The sequence below is a fragment of the Alosa sapidissima genome, chromosome 5, assembly GCF_018492685.1.
Source record: "Alosa sapidissima isolate fAloSap1 chromosome 5, fAloSap1.pri, whole genome shotgun sequence".
Lineage (NCBI taxonomy): Eukaryota > Metazoa > Chordata > Actinopteri > Clupeiformes > Clupeidae > Alosa > Alosa sapidissima.
The window spans coordinates 16,641,639-16,666,638 of NC_055961.1; the positions used below are offsets into that span (position 1 = coordinate 16,641,639).

At 44.2% G+C, this 25,000-nt stretch overlaps 2 protein-coding genes across 4 annotated transcripts in view; one reads left to right on the plus strand and one right to left on the minus strand.

Annotated features, from left to right (window-relative positions):
• Positions 1–25,000, minus strand: part of auts2a (activator of transcription and developmental regulator AUTS2 a) — a 281,065-nt gene that overhangs the window by 190,191 nt on the left and 65,874 nt on the right. The gene's annotated exons all lie outside the window — the stretch shown is intronic.
• On the plus strand, positions 19,562–21,112 carry LOC121709890. 3 transcript variants are annotated; one of them, XM_042093605.1, is made up of 4 exons: positions 19,562–19,929; positions 20,051–20,170; positions 20,276–20,395; positions 20,492–21,112. In XM_042093605.1, exons 1-4 carry the CDS (start codon positions 19,632–19,634, stop codon positions 21,055–21,057), a joined length of 1,104 nt encoding a protein of 367 aa, XP_041949539.1. In that variant the 5' UTR covers positions 19,562–19,631; the 3' UTR covers positions 21,058–21,112. The 3 variants fall into 3 exon arrangements, with proteins under 3 accessions (XP_041949539.1, XP_041949540.1, XP_041949541.1); XM_042093606.1 differs by lacking the exon at positions 20,276–20,395; XM_042093607.1 differs by lacking the exon at positions 20,051–20,170.

The window sequence follows — 25,000 nt, forward strand, 5'->3', positions numbered from 1 at the left end:
TAGCACCACTGTCTGCCTGAGAGGAGACCTTCAGAAACGTCCATAAACACAGAGCAGATAAAAGCGTAAGGAGGCCGAGGTGCTGAGAGGACAGAATTTGTGCTGATGTGGTAATAAAGCTGATTAACGACACACAGCCCACAGATGAAATTATCACAGACAGAAGTCCTCTCATGTGGTTACACACTCTCTCACAAGCACACCAGGGCCATAGGGGGACCACAGGGGGGACATAGAGGGGAGGGAGGTGGGGGGCTAAAGTGTGATAAGAGATGGGAAAGAGTGAGAGAAAGAAAAGAAAGAGAGAGAGAGAGGGATTAGTAGTGACTTGCTCAAGCCCCAGGGCGAAGCTCGAGTGGGGAACCTCCACAGACAGCAGGAGCCCTGGGCCGAGGAGAACACCGTCAGAGATTGCCGAGGAAGTGCAACGAAAAGTGGGAGGAAGGGAGAGAATGAAAGAGAGAGGGAGAAAAAACGAGAATAATTCCACATTTGGGTGACTTTCAGACATGTGGCTGGAGCCGAATGGCCTGCCGCACACTCCCCCACCTCCTGACCCAACACCACCCCCCCCCCACCCCCTCCACCCCTCATCCGCAGACAAGTGCTCCATCTCTCCCTCGCCGGCCCGGGCTTCTCACGCACACCCGCGCCGACCCCCAGTCCACATTAGCCCAGCTGCTCTGCCTTTGCCGGAGCGAGGGATCAGATGAAAGGGAGGAAAGAGAGATAAACGCACTGTAATTGCTCACAGATGAGAACCAGAGGAAGAACAATGGGGCGGCAACTGGAGCACGGCTGAGCTGTACCAAAGGGGAGTGGGGGGTGCACTGCAGACACACACACACACACACACACACACACACACACACACACCATCTCACACCACTGTGGGAGGATAGCCACGGCTACAAGTCCGACAAAAATATTTGTAATGATATTTCAGGCATTTGCGGGTCGGGTCAGATTACCATTAAACTTTTGCGGATTGGTCAAAATTGCCTACAGACTAATAACACTATTTACATACACTAATAAAAGTTATTTTGGAGTCCATTCTGTTTGTGATGAACAGATTCACAGGTTGTGATGTGCCAAAAGGCCTGGTTCACACGTTGTGGTTCCTACGTAAGGTCTCAGACCTTGAGGTACACCACTGATCACTCTGCAGGGAGCCTGTATTTCATCATAGGACATGGTGGCCTGGCCGATTACCTCAGTTTATATGCAGAGGTCATGTTTGCTTTTGAGAGGGCTTGAGGGCAGTTGGGGGGGTGAAAAGCGGGTGTTGCTGGGTGGCCAGTGAGGATCCCTCAAGGTCAATCGGCACGATTCTTCCCTCTGACCCCATTACTGACTCATAATTTAAGGTCAGGGCACCTCGGTGGGGTCAACAGAGGTCAGACTGACCCCCCCTAATGGACTCCTGGCAAGCCGAGGTCAAAGGCAGGTGTTAGGCGTGACCCAATGACCTCCAGATGCTCCACGTGTGTCTGTTTGACTGGAGAGCAGACCAACCTCTTTTGCTCACACACAGACAGACAGACAGACAGACAGACAGACAGGACAGTCAAACAGATGGGATCTGGCATCAGCAAACAAATACTGCACAGGCACGGGGCCACCTTCCTGTGGAATAACCAGACTTAACCTGTCTCAAGGCATACTAACACAAACCATGTGTGCAGGCTGGGCCACGAGAGAAGACTGGAGATGCACGTGTGTGTGTGTGTGTGTGTGTGTGTGTAAGAGAGACTGAGAGAGAGAGAAAGAGAGAGAGAGAAAGAAAGAGAAAGAGAGTTGTGAGGTCAGGCTCAGCAGGAAGGCCAGTTAGTCCAACAAGTCCAGTTTTACTTCTATTCAGTATCCACAGGAGTCCCTCCAGACACAAAGCCCAACAAACACGATTTGTGGTTTCCAGGGAGAATATTTCAAAAATTACAGTGAAGCCTGAGTAATGGACACAGCATGGCCAGAGGACTAAGGAGGATGGGGGGGGGGGGGGGGGGGGGGGGGGGGCATTTTAAGTCATCCAGAAGGGAGGGTGACAACATGATCTACAGTGTGAATGACTGGAGAAAGGAGTTTACCACTGAGCTACTCCGTCCTCTAACTGAACTTGACAACTAAGCCGCAGAACATCTAATGTGAACACTAATCCTCCCATGGCTGTTGGAATAGGAGAAATGTTTCATTGCGTATGTTTCTGTGTTTATCTATGTGTGTGTGTGTGTGTGTGTGTGTGTGTGTGTAGGTGTGTCTTTATCTACACATTTGATTTAAGCATAATTTGTGTATGCATTTGTAAGTGCATTTTTGGTTAGTTAGCTATTAATGCAATGAAAAAAAAGAGTTTGTCCCAGTTTGTACTTTCTTGGACTCAGACGCATACTTCAAATGTCTTGGGGATCTAATGTAAGCAACCAATCTGTCGAGTAAATCTTTTTTCCTGGTAAAGCAAGCCAAGCGGTAAATGTATAAAAATAATAATCATAATGAGCGTCTTGAGAGTGTGCAAATCCAAACGCATGGCACTGCCAAAACAGGGAGAGCAGCAGGAGCCAGGGACGCATTTCTTTCCAAACCTCCTCCCACTAGCGGCTCTTCGAATGGCCCGATCGAGTATCTGTTCCTTCGCTCCGTGGGCCTATATTATGGGTTACAGTTGCTCTGGGCTGACGGCGAGCCAAAGCGTCCACCTTCCAAGCCACCATAGTGCGGGAGGGATGGGGGGGGGGGGGGGGGGTGGTGGTGAAGGAGGAGGATGGAGAAGAAGGACATTCTGTTCAGACACGGCCAATGTGGTCAGATATTTATAGTCCAAATGAAACGCTTTATTGTGGATTTTCAACTCCCCAAAGTGCCATTTTGCAATGGCATGTGGCGCGCGTTACAGAGAGAAGGCAGCGGGGGAAAGGAAACCTACAGACGGCCTTGGGGTTTTAATTATTCATGGTGTATAATGGGCTGGAATTGGTGCTGTGGGGTGACGGGGAAATTACAGTGATTTAGGCCGCGTCACGGAGCCGCGCGGGAGCATAATGTGGAGGCCAAAGAGCAGTGGCCATTTTGATTAACAACCTGAGGTCTACTCAAATTCTGCTTAGATTCCTCCTCACTAAACATTACCCGTGGAATAAAGGGCATACTTAGCAGCAACTGCAAGAATGTGTAAATATTTCAAAATGTCAACAGGATCCAGTACGGAGAATACAGTATGTCATCATGATTATGCTCTTTACAGATAATGTCAGTGTTTCGCAAACTGCATGCCGCAGGAAAAATCCATATTAAATGTTTACTGTTGTTGATATAGTTCATAATCGGCCAAAATTGTAGACTATTTAAATCACATTTCATGATGTTAGTTCTACGCCTATCTGATCTGCCTACTGTTTTGTACTTTTGTCAACCACAAACACAAAACACAGCAGAACAACAATATCACTGCAGTCCGCAGAAGTAGCAAAAAACGCTTGTAACTGCCATGCTGCATAGCAGAAAGCATAGAAAAATACTGGGAGAACACTTAAACAGGATGCCTGACCATGAACCGAACCCACCTCCCTTTGTCATGTAAGTAGAAAAAGATAAAATTACAGTGGTGAACAACAGACAGATGGCAAAATATAATCAATACTTGAGTTATGTTATGGGTAAACAAACAGCCTGCCAACGTTTCTTTTTTTTTTTTTTTTTTTTTCTGTGGCGTGGGGGACAGGGGCAATGAACCGCAATTAACATGATATTTTGTCTCTGTTGTACGCTTAATATCATGGTGGTGCTGTGCCCTTACTGCCCTGATATGCTCTTATAGTAAACGGTGTGCCGTGAGAGAGAAAGGGGAAAGACTGTGCATATAATATATATATGAACATATAATTCCTGCTGGTCACAAAAACACATCATGGAAATCTATTCCACTGACCTAGGAAGCTACAGTTTGCAGAGTGCTATTAAAAACATAGAGGCTTCCTGGAACACGGAGCGCTTCCCGTTATATATGACTCCTTGGCCACGGCCATTATCTGCAAAATGGACTGTGATGAGTCGGCCTGCTATCAGAGCGTTATTGATCGTAACCTGTGAACTACATGTGTTACATGTGTGGAGGGTGGGTGGAGGAGAGGTGCATTGCCTCAGGGTGTGCGAGGGGTGTGTGTGTGTGTGTGTGTGTGTGTGTGTGTGTGTGTGTGTGTGTTGGGGGTGTGTGTGTGTGTGTGTGTTGGGGGTGTGTGTGTGTGTGTGTGTGTGTGTGTGTGTGTGTGTGTGTGTTGAGTGTGTGTGTGTGTGTGTGTGTATGTGTGTTGAGTGTGTGTGTGAAAGAGTTCTGTGCTACATGTGCCCTCCATCTTGCCCGGTCCCGATAGCAGCTATCAGATCGCTAGCTTAGATACACTCTCAAGTCACGCACGCACGCACGCGCACGCACGCACACACACACTGTGCATATAATATATATATGAACATATAATTCCTGCTGGTCACAAAAACACATCATGGAAATCTATTCCACTGACCTAGGAAGCTACAGTTTGCAGAGTGCTATTAAAAACATAGAGGCTTCCTGGAACACGGAGCGCTTCCCGTTATATATGACTCCTTGGCCACGGCCATTATCTGCAAAATGGACTGTGATGAGTCGGCCTGCTATCAGAGCGTTATTGATCGTAACCTGTGAACTACATGTGTTACATGTGTGGAGGGTGGGTGGAGGAGAGGTGCATTGCCTCAGGGTGTGCGAGGGGTGTGTGTGTGTGTGTGTGTGTGTGTGTGTGTGTGTGTGTGTGTGTTGGGGGTGTGTGTGTGTGTGTGTGTTGGGGGTGTGTGTGTGTGTGTGTGTGTGTGTGTGTGTGTGTGTGTGTTGAGTGTGTGTGTGTGTGTGTGTGTATGTGTGTTGAGTGTGTGTGTGAAAGAGTTCTGTGCTACATGTGCCCTCCATCTTGCCCGGTCCCGATAGCAGCTATCAGATCGCTAGCTTAGATACACTCTCAAGTCACGCACGCACGCACGCGCACGCACGCACACACACACGCACACACACACACACACACACACACACACACACACACACACACACACACACACACACACACACACACACACACACACACACACACACACACACACACACACAGAGCACTGCGCTTGAGGCAATATAGTGTGCTACTTTTTTCTGACAAGTGCATTGTACAGCTGGAGGGCACTGAACTGTATGAAGAAAGAGCAGACTAACTGAAACCTGAAACTATACAGCTCACTTTCTTAAAGACTACACTGCCAACTATATAACACATCTATTTACATATCTGATAGAAATACTTAACAAAATCCCTTTTGAAAACACCACTGCTGGAAGGAAATAGGAAATAGGATTACATAAGTAATAAAGCTATTGTTCATTGTATACTGTAGTTAACAAATAACACATTTTGAGGGATTCTATGAAGAAAAAAAAGACTTCTTTTAAAAGAGATGTATGCCATGCCCATTCACACACCCTCTTAACGGTCTTGCATTTTACTTACAATAGTTCTTTCTAATAGACATCTAAAATGTCCATCTCGAGTAATTCTGAGAAATGGACATGTTATTTTTAATCCCTATGTTTACAGTAGATCATCTAGCACTGAATGGCTCTCTGTTCTAGTACACAATGCCCCTCTGGAGCTGGGAAGAGACAGCAGCGCAGTAGACTGAGAGATTAGGCAACGCAGGCCTGGTGCCGTCGGCACACACACAGCCCCTCTCTTTGTCTGGCGCCCCAGAAAATATTCTTCAAAGCATTCTTCCTCACAGGCACCAGGGGGTGCCAAAACACCACTCAAGCTGGAGCCAACGCGCACATGCCCGGAATCCTAATAAATCCACTCATTTGCGTCATTTGTGTCACATGGAACACCCAGCTCATTAACATTGGTTATCACTCCCCCCCCCCCCCACTGCTCTCTTTGTCTCTCTCTTTCAGTGTGTAATGTGTGTGTGTGTGTGTGTGTGTGTGTGTGTGTGTGTGTGTGTGTGTGTGTGTGTGTGTGTGTGTGTGTGTGTGTGTGTGTGTAATGTGTGTAACACTTGCAAATACTTTGTGGGTCTGTTAGGTGACAGAGGACACCCAAAGGAGTTAGGAAAATAGCCTAGAGGTTATCATAGACGACAGAGGTTGCTAAACATGCAGATGTCACTTTAAGGTATTTTACACTGTTCTGTATACTATTAACAAAACCAGCAACATCAACAACAACAAAATCACTTCACACTGGTTATCTGGTCAGCATTGGGATAGCCAAAGAACACAAGGCCCCTCCTCGCTTTGTGATAGCCAAGAGACCCTCGTGTTGTGTTGCTGAGCTACAAACACATAACAAATGTTTTGTTTCAAACTTAAAACCAAATTGAGAGCAAGTGGTTTGGAAAAAACTGGATCAAACTCATGATGTTTCCCCTACGCTCTGTGGGAATCTTCCATGAATGCTTAACACTGCTCTCTCCACAGGATCAGCAGGCTCTGCGTCAGTAGCTCTGAATGCAGGGAGAATGGGAGTGTGTAACACATAAAGAACCACTGTCATGACAAATAGCCCTTCAGCAAAATGGCAGAGAGTCAGGAGCAGTCCCATGGCATAAGCTGTGAATACCAAGGCTTTGGGTCTTGTAAAGAGGGTGAAGATGACCCTCTCCTCAAACTGAGCTGACCTGACTGAGCTTCTGACCAAAGTCTAGACATATTTAAAACTGTGTATTATGACTGAGGAATGGTAAAGTACTGAACTGAGTCATCCTAAAGTACTTTGTGTGATATGGCCTCACACTCACCTATTCATGGCATGGCAGGCATAGCCTTGAAAGACTGACTGTCCATCAATCAGACTCCACTCTGCGACTGATGGCAGTGAATGGCTTCACATCTGCACTACACACACACACACACACACACACAACCACACTACACACACACTCTCTCTCTCTCTCTCTCTCTCTCTCTCTCTCTCTCTCTCTCTCTCTCTCTCTCACACACACACACACACACACACACACACACACACACACACACACACCATCACAAACAAAATGTGAAGGACTCCCTAGTAGCAGTGATACAGCTCAACAGGCTGACAGTGTGACTACAGTGCAAATATTCTAACCCAAGCACCCATGAGAAAAGACACAGTTTCCGTGAGTGCTTTTAACTATGCCTAAGGGGAATATGGATTGTGTGTAATTGAGTGTTTTAAAAGGTAGTTTCTCGCCAACAACTCTGGCTAGTAAAAAAAGGAGCAGCTCATTCATAAAACATAAACAAAACCACAAAACAGGCTAGGGTAAGGGTGGAGTGCAGGTAGATACCTCATCAGGTGTCTATCTGCATGCCCCACTTATTTTAATGCACACATTACAGAAGAGGCATACATCTTACACAGGGTAAGTGTGGTGTGCATGAGGAAATCCTGACAGATATTCACCATGCATGCCCACTTCTTTTAATGCTACACACTAGATAGAGCTCTCAACCTAGCCATTCACATACATATTTAGGTCAAGAGTGGCGTGTTGGATGGAGGTCTGGGGGCGAGGTGTGGTTGGTCGTGGTAGTGGGGGATGTGTGCATATGATGGGGGCCTGGGGGGATGGGTGGCACGCAGGTCCTCCTCTCTGTCAGCTCATCGCCATAACTGCCGGGGCTGGGTGGAACTGTGGCCATTAATGGGTGCCCAGGTTGGCAATCAGTCAGGCAATCAGTTATTCTTATTATTATACTAATCTTTAACAGAATAATTATAACTCCTCTCCTCTGAAACCCTCCCTCTCTGTGTTCCAGCTTCTCTCCTCCTGGCCCAACAGCAAGCCAACCTTACACATATGCACACACACACACACACACACACACACACACACACACACTCACACACATACATCCTCACACACTCACTACCCCTAACCCCCCCACCCACACCCCCATCCCAACACCACCTCATTCACACTCTCAGAGCTACCATCCGCACCCCCCCCAGCCCCCCTTCTTGTCATTCCAGTCATCAATTTCATCCCTGATAATCATATCTGTAATCATCCTGGACGCAAATCATCCTTAGCTTTTCTGTTATTAATGTTATGTGTGTTAATAAGCCATGTCAATGTGATGTCTTGTTAAGTTACAGTATATGTTTGTGTAATGTACATCTGTTTGTCCGATGTAGTATTCTTGTGCATGTCGTTGTAGTGTTGCATTTTCTGTAATGTCAATGGTGTTTGCAATAAAAAAAATAAATAAAAAAAAGGAGCAGCTGAAAAGTATCTAAATTCACAAGGAGGACAACAATGAATTTACAGTTTTTCTCGATTGCTTTTACCTGCTTAAGTATACTGGAATCCACTTGGTCTTCATGACTACTTTCTTTGCACAGCATTAGTCATCTCTTGTGAATGTGTTCACACATTTTCATTGGGTTCACACATTTCTCACACCCTTTTGCAAAACAGTTAACACAGGTGTCATTCAAAAGCCCCAAACTCACTGGTTTTCCCATGCTAAACAAAAGAAAAACATATTTTTTGGTGAATCTCTGATACACCTGTGTGAAACTCCTTTGCACAATTCTTCAATCAGCAATCATTCATTATACATAAGAGATGTCTGTTCTGTGTTGCTATTTGCAAGTATGGATCTAATGCACATTTAGATGAAGTACTGTATTGCCTATTTGGTGGAGAAAACAGTACAAAAAGGTGTTTACTGTTGGTCTATTTAGATGAAAAATGACAAGTTGTAGTTCAACGAAATGTACTGTATCTTGCTACAGTAGGTATTTACTGTATGTCTTACATGTCAATGGCAGTTACATCTTGGGAGGAATGAATAAAATATTTTTTTATTCAGTACATTTAGTCTTTTCACAGTTTTTTTCTGATACCAGAAAAATGAAAAAGTAATGGAACAGACATAGCAAAAATGCTCATTTTGAGAACTAGATTTTGCATTTTGTTGTCCAGTGTGTAATGATTGATTAAAGAGTGCTTTTGAATTGGCAACAAGTTGTAGTGTTTGAAGGCAAGATTTGCTTTTGCTGCATGTTTTAAGAGTTTTGAGAGAGTAACAGCCTTTTGCAAGCAAAATGTGTCATTTTGTCCAAAGTGCTTTTCTTCAGACACAGGGGATCGAGAAAAACTGTAATCAGACACACTGTTATTAGTCTATATGAAAAACAAAATAAAAATAACAAAGAATCAATTCGCTGCTACTTATAGCCAGGAGACACATGGTTTTCAGTGTAGAGTCTCCACTTCCCACACAGCAGTAAACTGCTCCTGAGGGCATTTTGCTTTTTGGGGGGATTTTTTTTTCCTTGTAAAGGAGAAAAACAAGTCAGATGTTATTTTTCTAGAAGATAGGAGTCTTAAGATATCTGTCCTGAAGGGAAAATAATCTCTGCTTCATAGAGAGTGCACCCAAACTTTTCAGAAATATATATTTTGAAAGGAGGTGTTGAGAAAGAGAGCGAGGCAGGGAGAGAGAGAGGCAGAGAGAGAAAACGAGTTGTGCCCTTCTTTGAAGGTCGAGAGCAGCTGAACATCTCTCTTCCATTTGTGTCAGGCCTCATTTAGACTCTGTATGGCTGAAGAAACAATTTTAAGAAACCGAACTCCTCATGGATTTTCAAATTCAACCATGGTTTGTCCTGGCTTGACTTCTCCAACTTGGGTAGTCCTCAGGCGCTTGAAGCCGACCGCAGTCCAAATATATAATAACTGTAATTCAGTAGCGTGCGGTGACATTTTATTACGATCACACACCATTACCATCACCAGAACAAACAACGGTGTTACTGTGCACCAAAGAACAGACACACGTTCTCAGTAATGCACCTAAGGCTGGGGCATTTGGGCCAGAGACATACAGAGAAGAACACTAACGCTTAGTGCTTGCAGAGTAGGCAAGGCTCACGCGGCCACTGTTGATCTAGGGATTTAATTTTGTTTCAATAAATATATTGGAAGGAGGAAGGATGTGTATTTGTAATTTACTTGTCATTTCAAAGTCAACTTTTTAACACCATTATGTACAGTATTTCTGGTTCAGAAGAGTAGTTGATGTATCAGAATAACCAATCAGAATAACCAGTTGTTATGTTAAAACAGATGGAACCCAATCCTGAAAGATTTGGGGGGTAAAGTTTTCCAAAACAAATGTAAAAATAGCTTCCTGCAAATTTAGCCTTACTAGACAAGTAAGCTAACGTGTCAGAGTTGGCATAACATTGTTGGCTATTTGATTGCGTTGTCAAACCAAGCTGTCAACCAGGCAGCATCTGTGGCAGGGGTGATTAGCTCCCCAAATTGGAGATGAGGCAGAGGGAGTAGAGATGCATACAAGCCGTTTAAAAGGCCATGAACAGGCCATGGTCATTATATAAAAAAAACAGTGTTAAGTGAGGAACAGTGGTTATCAAATGAAAGCTGTTCGGATTAATGTACTTCCAGCAGTGCCGGGCCACCCCATTCTATTTTTCTTCTCTTTGTCTCTGAAAACACACATACAGTAACCTTAAGCCGACGCGGGAGAGCTCAGCAGATTGGCCGTACACACACTCCCTGTACCGCTCTGTTCACCTGCTGTAACATCCTGTTACCCTCTCCAGTCGAGTGTCAGCCTGCGTTGCACTCAAGGTTACATCATCATTTCCCCTCCGCAGGTATACATATGGTGCGCCTTCTATAGGCCTGCAGCTAGAAACCCATCTGAGCGATAAAAGAAAACATATTTACTCCAAGTACAGCAATATGTATGCGGACAGATGCTACTGCTGTATAGCCCACTGAGAGACAATAAGGGGAAAAGGCAACAGGGAGACAAAATGTGCTTGTAATGATCCGTGTTTAGAAATCTTCAACAAATAAAAAAGTGGTAAAATAGAGAAACTGGTGTTCCTTTCTTTCTTTGCTGAAAAAGAAGAATATGTGGGAGTTTGTCTTTATTGCCAAAAAATGCATCAAGGATATTCTCTCTGGTTATTTCTCCAACCCCTCAGTGGAACTGTAAGTACTTGTTAATGTCAGGAGTACACTTTGAAAACGGCTGTGTAGTTTCTTTCATAACGCAAGGCACTACCAACACCAAGGCCATGGATTCGACTGCCAGGTGCTTCATATGTACACTAACAAAATGTCTACGCAATCTGTTCTGTGAATCACTTTGGATAAAACTGTCAGATAAATAGATATCTGTGTACAGAAAAAACTGTCTAATGTTAGTTAACAATCCACACCAGAATAGGCAAGTCCAGCAAGTGTGCTCTGACTGAACAACCCTTCAATTAGTTGGTAATTATGTCCTGAGCAAAGGTCTGCAAGAAACAAAGGTGACTGTACTCTGCAGGCAATCAATTCTTTTAATGAGTCCACTAGGATTGTATCTGGACAGAGCCAGCCACAGTGCCATCGTTTTAGTGTCTCTGTTCACAGGTTTGTACTAAGGGGCAAAGGGGCTGATACTCTATACCTCTGCAGGAAATGCACATTCAGTAGAAATCTACATTAAAACACACACAACACATAAACAAATGCAGACAACAAACGCATAGCTATGTTTCTATCATACCGTTTAACGATCGCTGGAGACCAAAAAGGCCTTGATCGGAGTAGTTTTGAGTTGTGTAGTTTGTGTAGTTTCCGGAATGTGTATTTATAACAAAATCGGATAAAGCATAGCCTTGAGTGCAATCTCGCTATGTCAAAGTACATCACTTAAGCCTTTGACCAGCCTAAAAACACCATACTACCCTGCAGACAAACAAGCATATTTTTTTAATACCTTTTCACATCTGTAAGTTGAGCACTTAACAGGACTTCTTTCATTTACCGCCATCTTGCGAGGAGAAAGTCTTGGCAGTGGGCAAACAAATAATAGTGGATTATCATCACCTTTTGAAATGGAGTGTGGATCTGAATGATGGAATAATGAAATAGACTACATAAGGTCTCCATACACTCGGGGCACGCTGAATGATAATAGCAATAGCTGCTATTAACTGTCCTCATGTACTGTAGTGTGGGCAAATTGTTAACCCCTTCAAACACTGAGAATGCAGGCTGTCATTGCAAACGTTGTAGTTAAATGTGGTTTAGGGTATGCATTTATTTTATTTTCATTCAATAATGCAATAGGGCAAACACTACAATTAAATATGAAAGCATTGCCGCCTATTTCTAAACTAAACTAAACATTCACGGTATTCACTATTCAGCTGTTATATTCAAAGTTCAAAACTTCTTCAGCTCAAGTTGTTTTTTTTCCCTCCTGCACCTCTAATTCCATCGGATTGAATTGCATTTTGCAGTTGCAGTCTGCTTCATCAGACACCCCATGAAAACACACACACACACTAGCATTTCCTTCCATTAATGAGCTTGAAATATGCTGAAGAATTGGATGGAAACTCAGCTTATGATGCCCAAAACGGATGCTGATGGAAAACATTGGGGCTAATCTAGCTCTGGTGAGTTGTGGTCAACAAAGCATTGTCAACAGATAAATAAATATGGACACCTCCCCTGACCTCATTCTAGAGGTAGAGAAAGCTGTCAGGAAAACGAATGGCTTTGTGGTGGGGGGGGGGGGGGGGGGGGAGACCACGCAGTGAGGGAAGACACACACACACACACACACACACTCTTATTCACAATCCTGGCCCATACGCTCTGACTGTCACAAACAGATGAGATGGAATAAATCTGTGTCTCTCCCTTTCTCTCTCTCTCTTGCTCTCTCTCTCCATCTTTCTCGCTCTCTCTCTCACTCTCTTTCTCTCATCGCTCAACACAATCATCTGTCCTGGCCTGATATGGAGAGGAAAGATTGCATTACAGACAATTAGAGGAGGAGTGCCACATAGCCCCACTTCTGTAGTTATAAAAGGGAGCGAGAGAGACTATCAGCTCTTAGAGTTGCCATCGGTTCCTATTCCTCCCCATGGTTCCAGTCCATTTAATGCCATGGGAGAAGCTCAATTACAACTAATGGTGGTCTTATCTGCACCGAGAGAAAATGCCTGTAGAAAGTGTTATGAATAAAGAGCTGTTATATCACTGTTAAACAAAAGGCAGAGGAATTAAGAGGGAGAAAAATCAACATGTTAGGGGACGCCCATTTTTTGTCTTAGCTTTTTTCTTTGGTGATGAAAGAGCTCAAAGATAAGGACTCTAGGAACTGTTACACACATTAACACACACACACACACACACGCACACACACGCAAGTATGCATTACACACGCAAGCACACACACACTCACATACACCCACCCACACACATACACACACAGACACACACACACAGACACACACAAACAGAGACACACACACACACACACACACACACACACACACACACACACACACACACAGAGCTCTCCACACATTTTCTAATCTCCATTTGCCTACTCACATGGGTAGGAAGGTTTCATGGAATTAATCTATTACATTGCATGATTAGATTCAGCAGGGATGTCTACCACAATGGCATCACACAGACACACAGACAGCCATATCAGCATCACACACCCTGAAAACACCATGCATTATACAGTTAAAAAAAAAAAAACAATTCCTTCTCCTTTCCCACCGTATTATAAAGCAGCTTAGTACAGCGTCAATTCATACTGGCACCTGGAATTGTTAGCATGCAGATTTGGTTATTCCTTTGAACGGTAGGAAAATGATTCCCGCAAATAGATTAATTGCAAGTGTCTAATGTGATTTAGTGAGCCCAGGAGCGGTCGCTGGAACAGCGCATTTCAATTCTTTACCGGAAGGAAGCCCGTCTAAATCCTCACACTGAACACCTCTGAGCAGTGACTGCTGTGATTATGCTCAAACCTGTTACATACACACACACACACACACAGAAAGGCACTTGTAAAATGTAAAAAAAGTGAAAATGATTTGTTTCCCCCATCTCATCTGGTGAATGATTTAAAGAATTACCATCAAAGATCGTTTACACAGCGCGTTGACTGATTCATATATTCATTTATTTGCCATAATACATCGTGGCAGTGCCAGCAACCTAAATGGGTTTTGAGTTTTGAGCTTTTTTCCCCCTTTTTTTTACAAGCAGCAAAACGAATCCCGAAGGAGAGCTTAGCTAAGCCTTGTTATCAGACTGCATTGTTCATTCTGTTAATTGCAGCTGAATGCTGTCAAAGCGGTGGGGGCCCAGTTTCCCACCTTTGAGCACCAGGTCCAGAACTACTAGCGGTGAAGTGATAATTATGCCATATAACAGAAGGCAATCAACAGAAGTGTTTTGTCTCACAACAGCTGACAAGTGTGGAGCAGTATGTTTCTGTTTAACATGTTTTCTGTTTTGACCGTTTCTCGATGTACTCAAGACTAAACACTTTGTTATGCAAATACACTGACACGGGTGGGGTTAACATATAGAGCACAAAATAGCTTTGCATTATGTTATTTGTTTCATACACACTCGCAATACATAAATCAATGTCTATTTGATATATATATATCTAAATTATCTAGCCTGGGTGCCAGCCGAACTTAGTCCCGCCCACAACATTTGAGGTCGGGAAGTTCGGTCTGTCATTGCTCTGTTGTGGAGCAACTATGCTCGCCCCAAATCTGGCGGACCAATCAAATCGGGCTTTACGATGATGGACAGGTGAGCAACAGCGCCTCGTCTATCACGTCATCTGAGCATGCTTAGGTTGATTATGTTTGCAACAAAAATGCTGTGGCTAGAAGGAGACAGATGACTTCTAAGACCCCATATGGAAAATGCATATTATTTCAATGAGGTTTTATCACTGAAAACGATTATTTCTGAAAACTGGCCAAAGTTGAGATGTGGGAAAACTCATGGTTTCACTTTCATCAAGGGAAAACAGAGTGTTGCATTGTGACATGTTGTTCCCTAGTTCGTTTGAAATCTCTGATTGACCACCTGTTCGAGGGATTTGCGACAGCCTTTCCCAGCTGTTTATAACATGTTTGTAGCATATCAATGTTCAACAGAATTATTTTTAAAAACGAAGGGGATATAGGCTATCAGTTTTTTCCAAATAACCTACTCTACTACATGTACGTATCTCTTAGATTTCGCTAATGAGTATTGTAGGAGATATTGACGGCACAATAACTTTTACAAAAGACCAGAAAACAATGTTAAGGCATTTGTGGAGATTTGTGTTCTTCCTACATTTCACGGTAAGTTATTAACACCTCCTTAAAATACACAATGAATAATATGAACCAGAAAATGCAGAATCATCTACACACGGCAACAGAACTGTGTGAAACACATTAGGAAAAATACATTAGAGACGAATACTTTCTACTTAGACCGCAGGTAAGATAAAGTACACGGCTGACATTTTACTGTCATCTGTCTAGCTCATTAAGCAGCATCTTTCCAACACTAATATTATGGATGGGAAGTGGGGGAAAAAAACAGAAGAGCATAACATGGTCCAGATATCATGCAGAGGACAGTGCCCAAAACAACAGGCCTTTCAATCATAATGATGATGATGAGGAGGAGGATATTCTTCATGATCCCGTTTTTGAAGAGGCTAACCACAAATTTACGGTGGCTAAGTGCGAGTGAGCTGACAGAAGCAGGTCGGACTCTCTAGAGCGGGGCCTGGCTCTCCCTGTTTGCCCGTTCCACTAACACACGCACATACTGTAAACCACTAACTCAACACGTGTCACAGCTAACGTAGCGTTGAGGTATTGTGCCAGCGCGTTTAAGGCCAGATACTGTAAATTAGTTGCTGTGGTTGTGGGCTTCCACAGAATCAACATGCACACTGACTGAGCATGTCTAGGGACCTGTGATGTCTGCCATGGTGAAAAATAGTGCTTTAAAACAACAAGGGTTTTAGCAGCTCAAGCCTATGTGATATTTTGTGTGTGTGTGTGTGTGTGTGTGTGTGTGTGTGTGTGTGTGAAACTGCATGAAACTGTACTTGGTTTATAATAATGTGTGTTGTATTCATGTACATACTGTATGCAGACATTTTAGTGGGGGTTTATATGGAAATGGTTATACAGCATGTGTTAATGAAACACATGAAGGCTGAGAAGTCTTTTCTATAGTGTCTATGAGTGTGCATGCATTCATGTAAGTGTGAATGTGTAAGTGTGAATGTGTGTGTGTGTGTGTGTGTGTGTGAGTGTGTGTGTGTATGCGTGTGTGTGTGTGTGTGTGTGTATGTGTGTGCGTGTGTGTGTGTGTGTGTATGTGTGTGCGTGTGTGCGTGTGTGCGTGTGTGTGTGTGTGTGTATGTGTGTGTGTGCGCGTGCGCGTGTGCGTGCGTGCGTGCGTGCGTGCGTGCGTGCGTGCGTGTGTGCGTGCGTGTGTGTGTATGCTTGTGCGTAACGGAGCAGAACAGCCAAATGCTCAGTGGGGATCCAGATGAGCAGAAGAGCCCAAGCGCAGGGGCTTGTTCACGAGGCCAACTCCACATTCCTGCACAGGGAGTGCACGCCGCCGCAGCCTGCCAAACGCCGCCGCTTCACTGTCAATCACACACTATCACACACACACATGGATGGACCGACGGCAGGAGCGAGAGGGTGGAGGAAGCAAAAAAAAGAGAAGAAGATAAGAAAAATATGTTGAAAGACACAATGAGAGAGATAGCAGGAGAGAGAGAGAGAGAGAGAAAGAAAGAGAGAGAGAGAGAGAGAAAGAGAGAGATATCTAGTGTATACAGTGTACAACCCAAACCAATAGCTTTGGCAATATTGTAAAATGTTATAATCATGCTAATAAAGCCTCTTTTGAATTTGAATTAGAATGAGAGGAAGTGAGGAGAAGAGAGAGTGTAGTAGGCCATGTGGCTATGTCCTCTCCTTTCTTATATTCCTTTTTGCTCATATTACACTGTTATTTTATGCTGTAGCCACAGTGCATATGAATGCCAGCCAAGGTGCTCTGAACTTGAACTTGAATTGGGGGCAGCAAGAGGAGGGTGAGATGCTCTCATGTTCCAACATCACAAGGACAACCAGGGCGAAGAGTGGACACGGTCTCTACTCCGCCCGTGGTTGGAGGGGGGGGGGGCAGGCAGAAGGGAGGGAGACCTGCCAACAGGCCTCTGCTCCAGGCACTCAGAGAGAGGGAGAGGAAGGGAAAGACAGAGAGAGGGGGGAGGGAGAGAGAGGGAGAGAGAGAAAGAGAGAGAGAGAGCGCTTGTACAGTAAACACTGCCTCACCAAACATATATCACATTGCACACTCATGGCAGCTCCCACCACACCCCAGCCTCCATACAACACACACACACACACACACACACACACACACACACACACACACACACACACAAACAACACACACACACACACTCTATCTCATAAACACTACAGAGTTTCCACAGCACCTGCCCAGTGACCCTGGGGTTAAGCACACATGTGAAGCCCACACACACACACACACACACAATATTAAAACAGTCCACCCAAAAAACTGCCCCCTCCTAATTCTTGCACTTGGACCAGCTCTATCGGTTAACTGAGTGTTGCTGTCTGTCTGCAGTGACACAGAGTGGGTGTAATCTCTCAGCCAGCTGCATCATATGGATATCTTATTTAAGTGTGAGTGTGTGTGTGTGTGTGTGTGTGTGTGTGTGTGTGTGTGTGTGTGTGTGTGTGTGTGTGTGTGTGTGTGTGTGTGTGTTTGTGTGTGCATAGGTGTGTGTGTGTGTGTGTGTGTGTGTGTTTGTGTGTGCATGGGTGTGTGTGTGTGTGTGTGTGTGTGTGTGTGTGTGTGTGTGTGTGTGTGCGCGCGCGCATGCATATGTGTTCAAGCCTGTGTGTGTATGTGCGTCTCTAAGTGTGAGCGAACATGGGTGCATTCATTCCTACGTGCATTGCATATGGTGGGCCGAAAAAAGGTCACAAAAATGATGCACCTTATTACCGCCTATTACCTCGACAGGAGAGCTGGCACTTGCAAGTCTGCATATGCCACGATGGCTACCGCCCAGGTGGTCCATTACAGGAGCAGCGAGGGGCCAGAGTCTGCTTGGGGTTTTCCACCGCAGCAATTAGCCGCTCCGATTAGCCCCCCTGATTTCCCATCCCTGCTCTGCTCAGAAATCCAACATGAGCCATAATGACGTGAGTCATTGTGGGATATAAATAGTGGATGAGCAGGTTTCAATGCTTGTTAAGCTAAGAGGTAAGGGTTGGAGAGATGGATAAGGAGATACAAGGAGAGAGAGTGTTTTTTTTTTTTTTTTTTACAAGGCTCCAGTGGTTTAGTACTGAAGTGGGTTTGTGTGTGTTTGACAGATATCTAGTGTCGTCTGGCCTTTTACAGTGACATTTTACAAGCATGGGCGACCCCTGTGAGTTTGTGCTTGTTTGAGTGCGGGTGAAATGTGTCAGACAGAATAAATAGCCTGAGTTGATTTGCACCTCCACTGGGCAATGCAATGGTGTGTATGAGAGAAGAAAGCGTGTGAGTGTTATAGTAATATATTATATGTATATATGCATGAGGATGTCTCTATATTTGCATAAGTGTGTATGTGTGCATGTACATTTACAGAGCCCTCCACATTTATCGGCACCCGTTGTGAAGCTCAGTAAAAACAGATATTACATTTATACAGTGCATAGATACTAATAGTGATTTATCTAAGTCTAACAATGAAAACACTTAGGAAAAACACAAGCTTGAATGGAAGCCAATTAATCCTGAAATAAATACCTAATCTAGAATATATTAACATACTGTCGGTGTAATTTATTACAATTTCAGTATTTCTTTGATTAGAAAAAATAGTGAGCCTGGGCTGAGCCTGAGTACTAAAGTGTGACATCACGTTTCCGTAGCAACCAATTTTCTCTATACAAACCAAATTAACAACGTGAAATACTATGCCAGACCAAAGTTTCATAGAAAAGGAAAAAAATGTTTTGCAAATTGATAAACAGTTTGCCTCTCCTTTCAATTATTGAGAATAGATCGTCTTCATTTTTTATTAAAAAAACTGAAACTAACGTGGTGTAAACCGCTGTCGACATTGTGCAATGCTTCCTGAATGCAATCATCAGTCAGAGTCTCATAGCCTACTTGCCGATTTTTTTTCAGGTTTGTAAATAAATTCCAAAAAAAATTAAAAAGTGTCCGAAGCCACCCCGGTTGACAGTAATAACGTTATGTAATCAGAACAGATTAGGCAAATTTACCGTTACGTTATAAACTTTATCTTACATACTAGCACAAACTTTTCCTTTTAATACCCCGGAAAAACACATAAAAGCCTTGACATGTTTCGATATAGTGATTTTCACCTCTTGAAATTGATTTAATCTCGTTTTAAATGAAAGAACACAGATGAAATCTCTGGTTCAGTTGTTTAGAACAGAAAATCTGGTTGCCAGGACAACATGTCATTTTCACTTTAGTACTCGAGCGAACATTCTAAAAACCCCTTTGTTGCTGCTCCAGATTTAAAAGATATTATTGCCATGACAACTTCAGGTAGAATGTTTATTTACAGAACTCTGAAGATTCCATTCCAAAATGTGCAAAGTAGATTTTTGAGTGAATTCCTAGAATCTGCTCAGTCTTATTAGACACTTCCAAGCGAACAGGTGAAAATAATGAAGCTCTGCGAACTTTTCAGCTGCTGTCTACCGGTCCGTAAGAAGAAGCAAAGGAATGAGAGGGTTGACACCAGCAACAAGAAGAAAAGAAAGGAGGCTAAACGCCTCAAGAAGGAGATGGCAGACAGGAGAAAGGAGGCCCTTGAGATGGACATCTCCATGGTGCAGAATGTGGAGACTGTAGTAGTGTCTCTGGATGAGGGGAAGGAGAGAGTGGAGGATAAAAATGCAGTGATGGCTATCCACCATGCTGACATCCACCATCCTGATCCAGAGCTCAGCAAAGAGGACTGCAGTAAGTATCACATTTTTTAAGATAGTTGAATAGCCTAAGAGACTTGAGGAGTCAAAATGGACACCTACATTTTAATATTGTCAGACTTACTAATTTGTCATCATTTTATCTCTATCCACAGTCCCAAATGAGTCATCTGTTGACCAAGGGACACCTCAACTGGGTGAGGGGGGCGGTAGGAGTCCATCTCCGCTGCATATTGATGGAGATGGTGATCAGGGGTTCAGCAAAGAGGACTGCAGTAAGTATCACATATTCAGATGGTTAAATAGAGTTGAAATGGACACCTACATTTCAATGTTGTCAGACTTACTAATTATAATCATAATTGTATTTCTCTCCACAGCCCTGATCGAATCATCTATTGACCACGGGACACCTCAGCTGGACGAGGGGGGCGGTAGTAGCCCATCTCCGCTGCATGTTGATGGAGATGGTGATCGAGAGTTCAGCAAAGAGGATTGCAGTAAGTATCATATTTTCAGATGGTTGAATAGCTGAAATGGACAGCTACATTTTAATGTCAGGCTTACTAATTATAATCAATCATCTCTTTCCACAGCCCCGAATGAGTCATCTGTTGACCACGGGACACCTCAGCTGGACGAGGGGGGCGGTAGTAGCCCATCTCCACTGCATATTGATGGAGATGGTGATCGAGAGTTCAGCAAAGAGGACTCATCTGTTGTCTATGGGACACCTCAGCTGTATGAGGAGGCCGGTAAGAGCTCATCCCCACTGCATGGTGGTGGAGACGGAGTGAGACCTGTGCCTCGTCTGAAACTGGACTGGCACAAATACCAGCTTACAGTCGGGAAGCCCACAGCACAGGCTGGTGCATGGCGCACGGCTGACACCCCTGAGAAGAGAGACGTGATGGAGGAAGAGAGGAGGACAATCCTGAGTGGGTTTTTTGAGAGGAGGGGCAATACTACCCAGAATGCAACCACACAGACCACATTGACCAATGAGGAAGAGAAGCCCACACCACAGTCTGCTGTGTGGCACACTAAAATCCCTGAAGAGAGAGACAAAGAGAGGAGGACAATTTTGCACGGATTTGTCAAGAGAAGGGGCCTTACTGCATGTAGGCCAAGGAGGAAATTCAATACACAATTAAATAGATAGATAGCCTAGATAACATTTGTATTAATTGATAATAAATGTCTTTCATTTTAAGGCATCCTGTTGTTCTTGTCTTATCTGATATTCGATTTGAGTTAAGAGACTGTACCAAGCAATCAAATACAGTGCCCTCCCCAATTATTTGCACTCCTTGTGAAAAAATAATCTTCTGGTAGTTCATCTTACTGTACTTTCACACTGAAAACAATGAGGGAAAATTCAAACTGAATGGAAACTACCTCATCTAATAAATATTTTTCCACAATTATTGGCATCCCTCCATGTAATACTTTATAAAGCCTCGTTTTGCTACTAAAACAGCCCCAGTCCTCTACTATAATATCTCATAAAGCTGGAGAATACAGTGCAGGAGAGGATTTGAAATCATTCCTCCAGACAGAATCTCTGTAGATCGTCCAGATTTCCAGGTCCTTTCTTGTGCATTCTGCTCTTTAGCTCACCCACTGGCTTTCCATAAATATCAGATCATGGAAGTGAGATGACCAATGCAGAAGCTTGATTTCGTGTTCAGTAAACCATTTCTGTGTTGATCTGGACATACATTTTGGATCATTTTACTTTAAAGGTACACTATGCAGGTTTAGGTATTTTTGGCGACTGTAGAGCTCCCTCTAGCGTCGCGATGTATTTATATGTTACTCACCTATTGTAAATAGCAAACTTCTCGCAACTTATCCCCCTGTATACAGGTGAAGGATTAACAACAGGCAAAAACTATCTCCAAAGAGCTATATCTACTGACAAGGTAATGTTTCACGATTCTCGCAAGAAGTTTCATGGCTGTTTTTCTCAGTAGGGAATCGCTACGTCTATGCTGTATAGCTATGCTAGGTGAACGTTTCGCCTATTACAAGTTTGTTTACCAAATTGGTTTCGTAAGGTGAAAATATTGCATAGTGCACCTTTAACTATAGGTTGGATTGCTCTATTGTGTGAGATTAGGCTAATTCACCAAAAGGTGAATTTCTTTAAGCATGTTTTACTCCTCTTGACCAGGCAGGCAACGTAGCAGTAATTGTGGAGGACAAGGTATGTGTTTTGGGTATACAGTATGCTTACACTCATGTCTGACTGTCTGTGTGTATGTGCCTACCCGTGTTTTTTTGTGTGTGCATGTGTGTGTGTGTGTGTTTGTGTTCATGCCCACCTCTTGAGCAACAGCAGCCAGCTGTGGTGAGGGCAGTGCCAGAGCATTGCCAGTAGCAGCTGTGGCACATCTGGCACCCCCTTTCCACTGCCGCGTGTGCCACCGTCAAAACAGGACAACTCAGATCGTGACAACCACTCACTCCTCCCGACTGCCCCTTCCTCTCCCCAGAGCAGGCCGCCCAGACCGCAATCACACAATCGTGCGATGATGGCATGGTGTGGTGACACCAGCGCTTAGTCGCTGTGTGGCGTGTGTGTGTGTGTGTGTGTGCGTGTGTGTGTGTGTGTGTGTGTGTGTGTGTGTGTGTGTGTGTGTGTGTGTGTGTGTGTGTGCGTGTGTGTGTGTGCGTGTCCCGTCCATCGAGAGCAGTGGCGCGGGCTCGTCCCTGGCAGGCGTCGCGGGGACACTAATGCGAGGCGAGTGCAAACGGCTCCCATTAAGATTCATACAATTTAGAGTCAATCCTCCGCTTCTTTAAGAACCGGGTGATGGAGGGGGGGAGAGAGGAAGGGAAAAACGGATACTTCAAAGACTGCGTAGGCGTAGACAAGGGTGGAGGGGGTGAACAGAGAGAGAGAGAGAGGAAAGGGAGAGAGGGGGAAAAAAATTAAGAGAGCGATTTAAAAAGACACCGTGGCCTAGACTTGTCACACAGCATCAGGGCAGCGGAAGAAAACGAGAGAGAGGGAGAGAGAGAGAGAGAGAAAGATAGAGCGAGAGAAAGAGAGAGAACAGCAAATACCGAAAGCTCCTCACCAAGCTGCAGTTTAAACTGACAGAGGAGGCAGCTCAGAGAGTGATTAAATGAGCCCCAAATTAAGAATAAACTCAGCTGTCAGCTGACACATGAACAGCTGTCATCACAGCTTATTCAAAACCACACACTGCTAACACAATTGACAGACAGGGGCTTATGCATTGATCCAAAAAATTTGGTACACAAATAGTTCCCCTGACAACAGATTTCTCCATGGCCACTGGTCTGGTCATCATACTTCCTGGTCTCCCTTGTGAAGTGGACGTTGATGGTATTTGTCATACTTTTATATCTCTCTGTGACGAATGAAGTCATGGCGAGAAATCTGTCCTAACTTTCACGGGTGAATGGATGGTTGGTTGGTATTAGTTACAAACTAGGTCACACAGCGTGAGTGCGTGAGCAGTTTTAGATTCTTATGCATTTCTGAAGGTGTGTGCAGCGGTTTATGTAGGGACATAATATCAAAAAGGCTTTCAAGGCTGTCTTTGAGTTTGTGTGTGTGTGTGTGTGTGGGTGGGTGTACTTAAAATTATTAGGCTGTCACACACAAAATACAGCCTCCTGACCAGACAAAGCAGACACACAAACACACACACACACACACACACATTGACATTGACCTCCACACTCACACAGCCATCAGGCAGTCTCATAGAGGTTGCTGGCTCCAGCCGGTCAACTGAAAGACCGTCCCGCTGGGAGCACGAGTGAGGTTTCACACAGTGGACTTATCTCCGCGGCAACACCGAACACAGATTCCAGAGGCGAGGCCTGTGTTCCGGGAACCCAGAGCAGCGTGGCCCCTATGGGCAGCCAGATGGGCCTCTCAGCATGCCACTATTTACTTCTCTCTCTCTCTCTCTCTCTCTCTCTCTCTCTCTCTCTCTCTCTCTCTCTCTCTCTCTCTCTCTCACACTCTCTCTCTCTCTCTCACACACACAGACCTACATACACACAATTTGACACACGTATCTACATAAGACATAAACAAATTATATTTATATCTTAACTATGAATAATAATCCAGAATTAAAGAAGACAAAAACAAATGTGGGATATTTACACAGCAGCGGTCACACTGCAACAAGCTCTTCTCAGGGGCGTCACTAGCAGTTGAAAACATTGGAGGCTTAGTCGAATGTCTAAACGGTTCTTATAATACCCATTTTGCCTGCACTTGCTGCTCACTTTTGATAGATTAAGTCACTGACTCTAGCCTTATTTGCCCCACATTGAAAATATTGACAATGATATTTTGACAATTAAAGGATGTAATGACCTGTTGCTATTTTGACATTTCTGTTTGCTATTAAGAACGAACTATATAGCCTAGCCACCTAGTAGAGTGGCATTATAAATAGCAAGGTGCATTATATGGTTTATGTTATAAGTATAAGTAGTATATATACTCTTTTGATCCGTGAGGGAAATTTGGTCTCTGCATGGTCTCGGCTGGCGACGCCTCTGGCTCTTCTCATACAGTAATAAGAAACTCACCCAAGTGGTAACACCAGAATAACACCAGAAAAGTCAGAACTCCCACAATCTTCTATTATAATCCCGTAACTCACAGGGAAGTGGAGAGTTGATGACCTTTAAAGGTATCCTATGCAAGTGTTTTACGCTGTTTTAACAGCTTCGAAGCCATTTTGATGGTAAACTAACGTGCAATAGGGAGAAAGGTGGACCGTCCCTGCCATGAACTACCCATCTACAGAGAACGAGCCTTGCAACTTTGCTTTCCCCCGACCCGGACAATCACAAATTGCTTCACGGCTTGTGAACAAATCCACATGTACCATGTCCTGGGGGAGTGGTGCAAGCCATGAGTGGTAACGAAAAAACAAAACTGTATAGGCTACCTTTCACAGTGATGTGTGGGGACTGGGGAGCTGTGGGCAGTGATGAGTGGGGAGCTGTGGGCAGGCGCTTGAGGATGCTCTGCTCTGCACTGCTGGCCTGGCCTGGCTTGGCCTGGTCTGAGTGTGCAACATCCTGGCTCTTGTCAACCCACT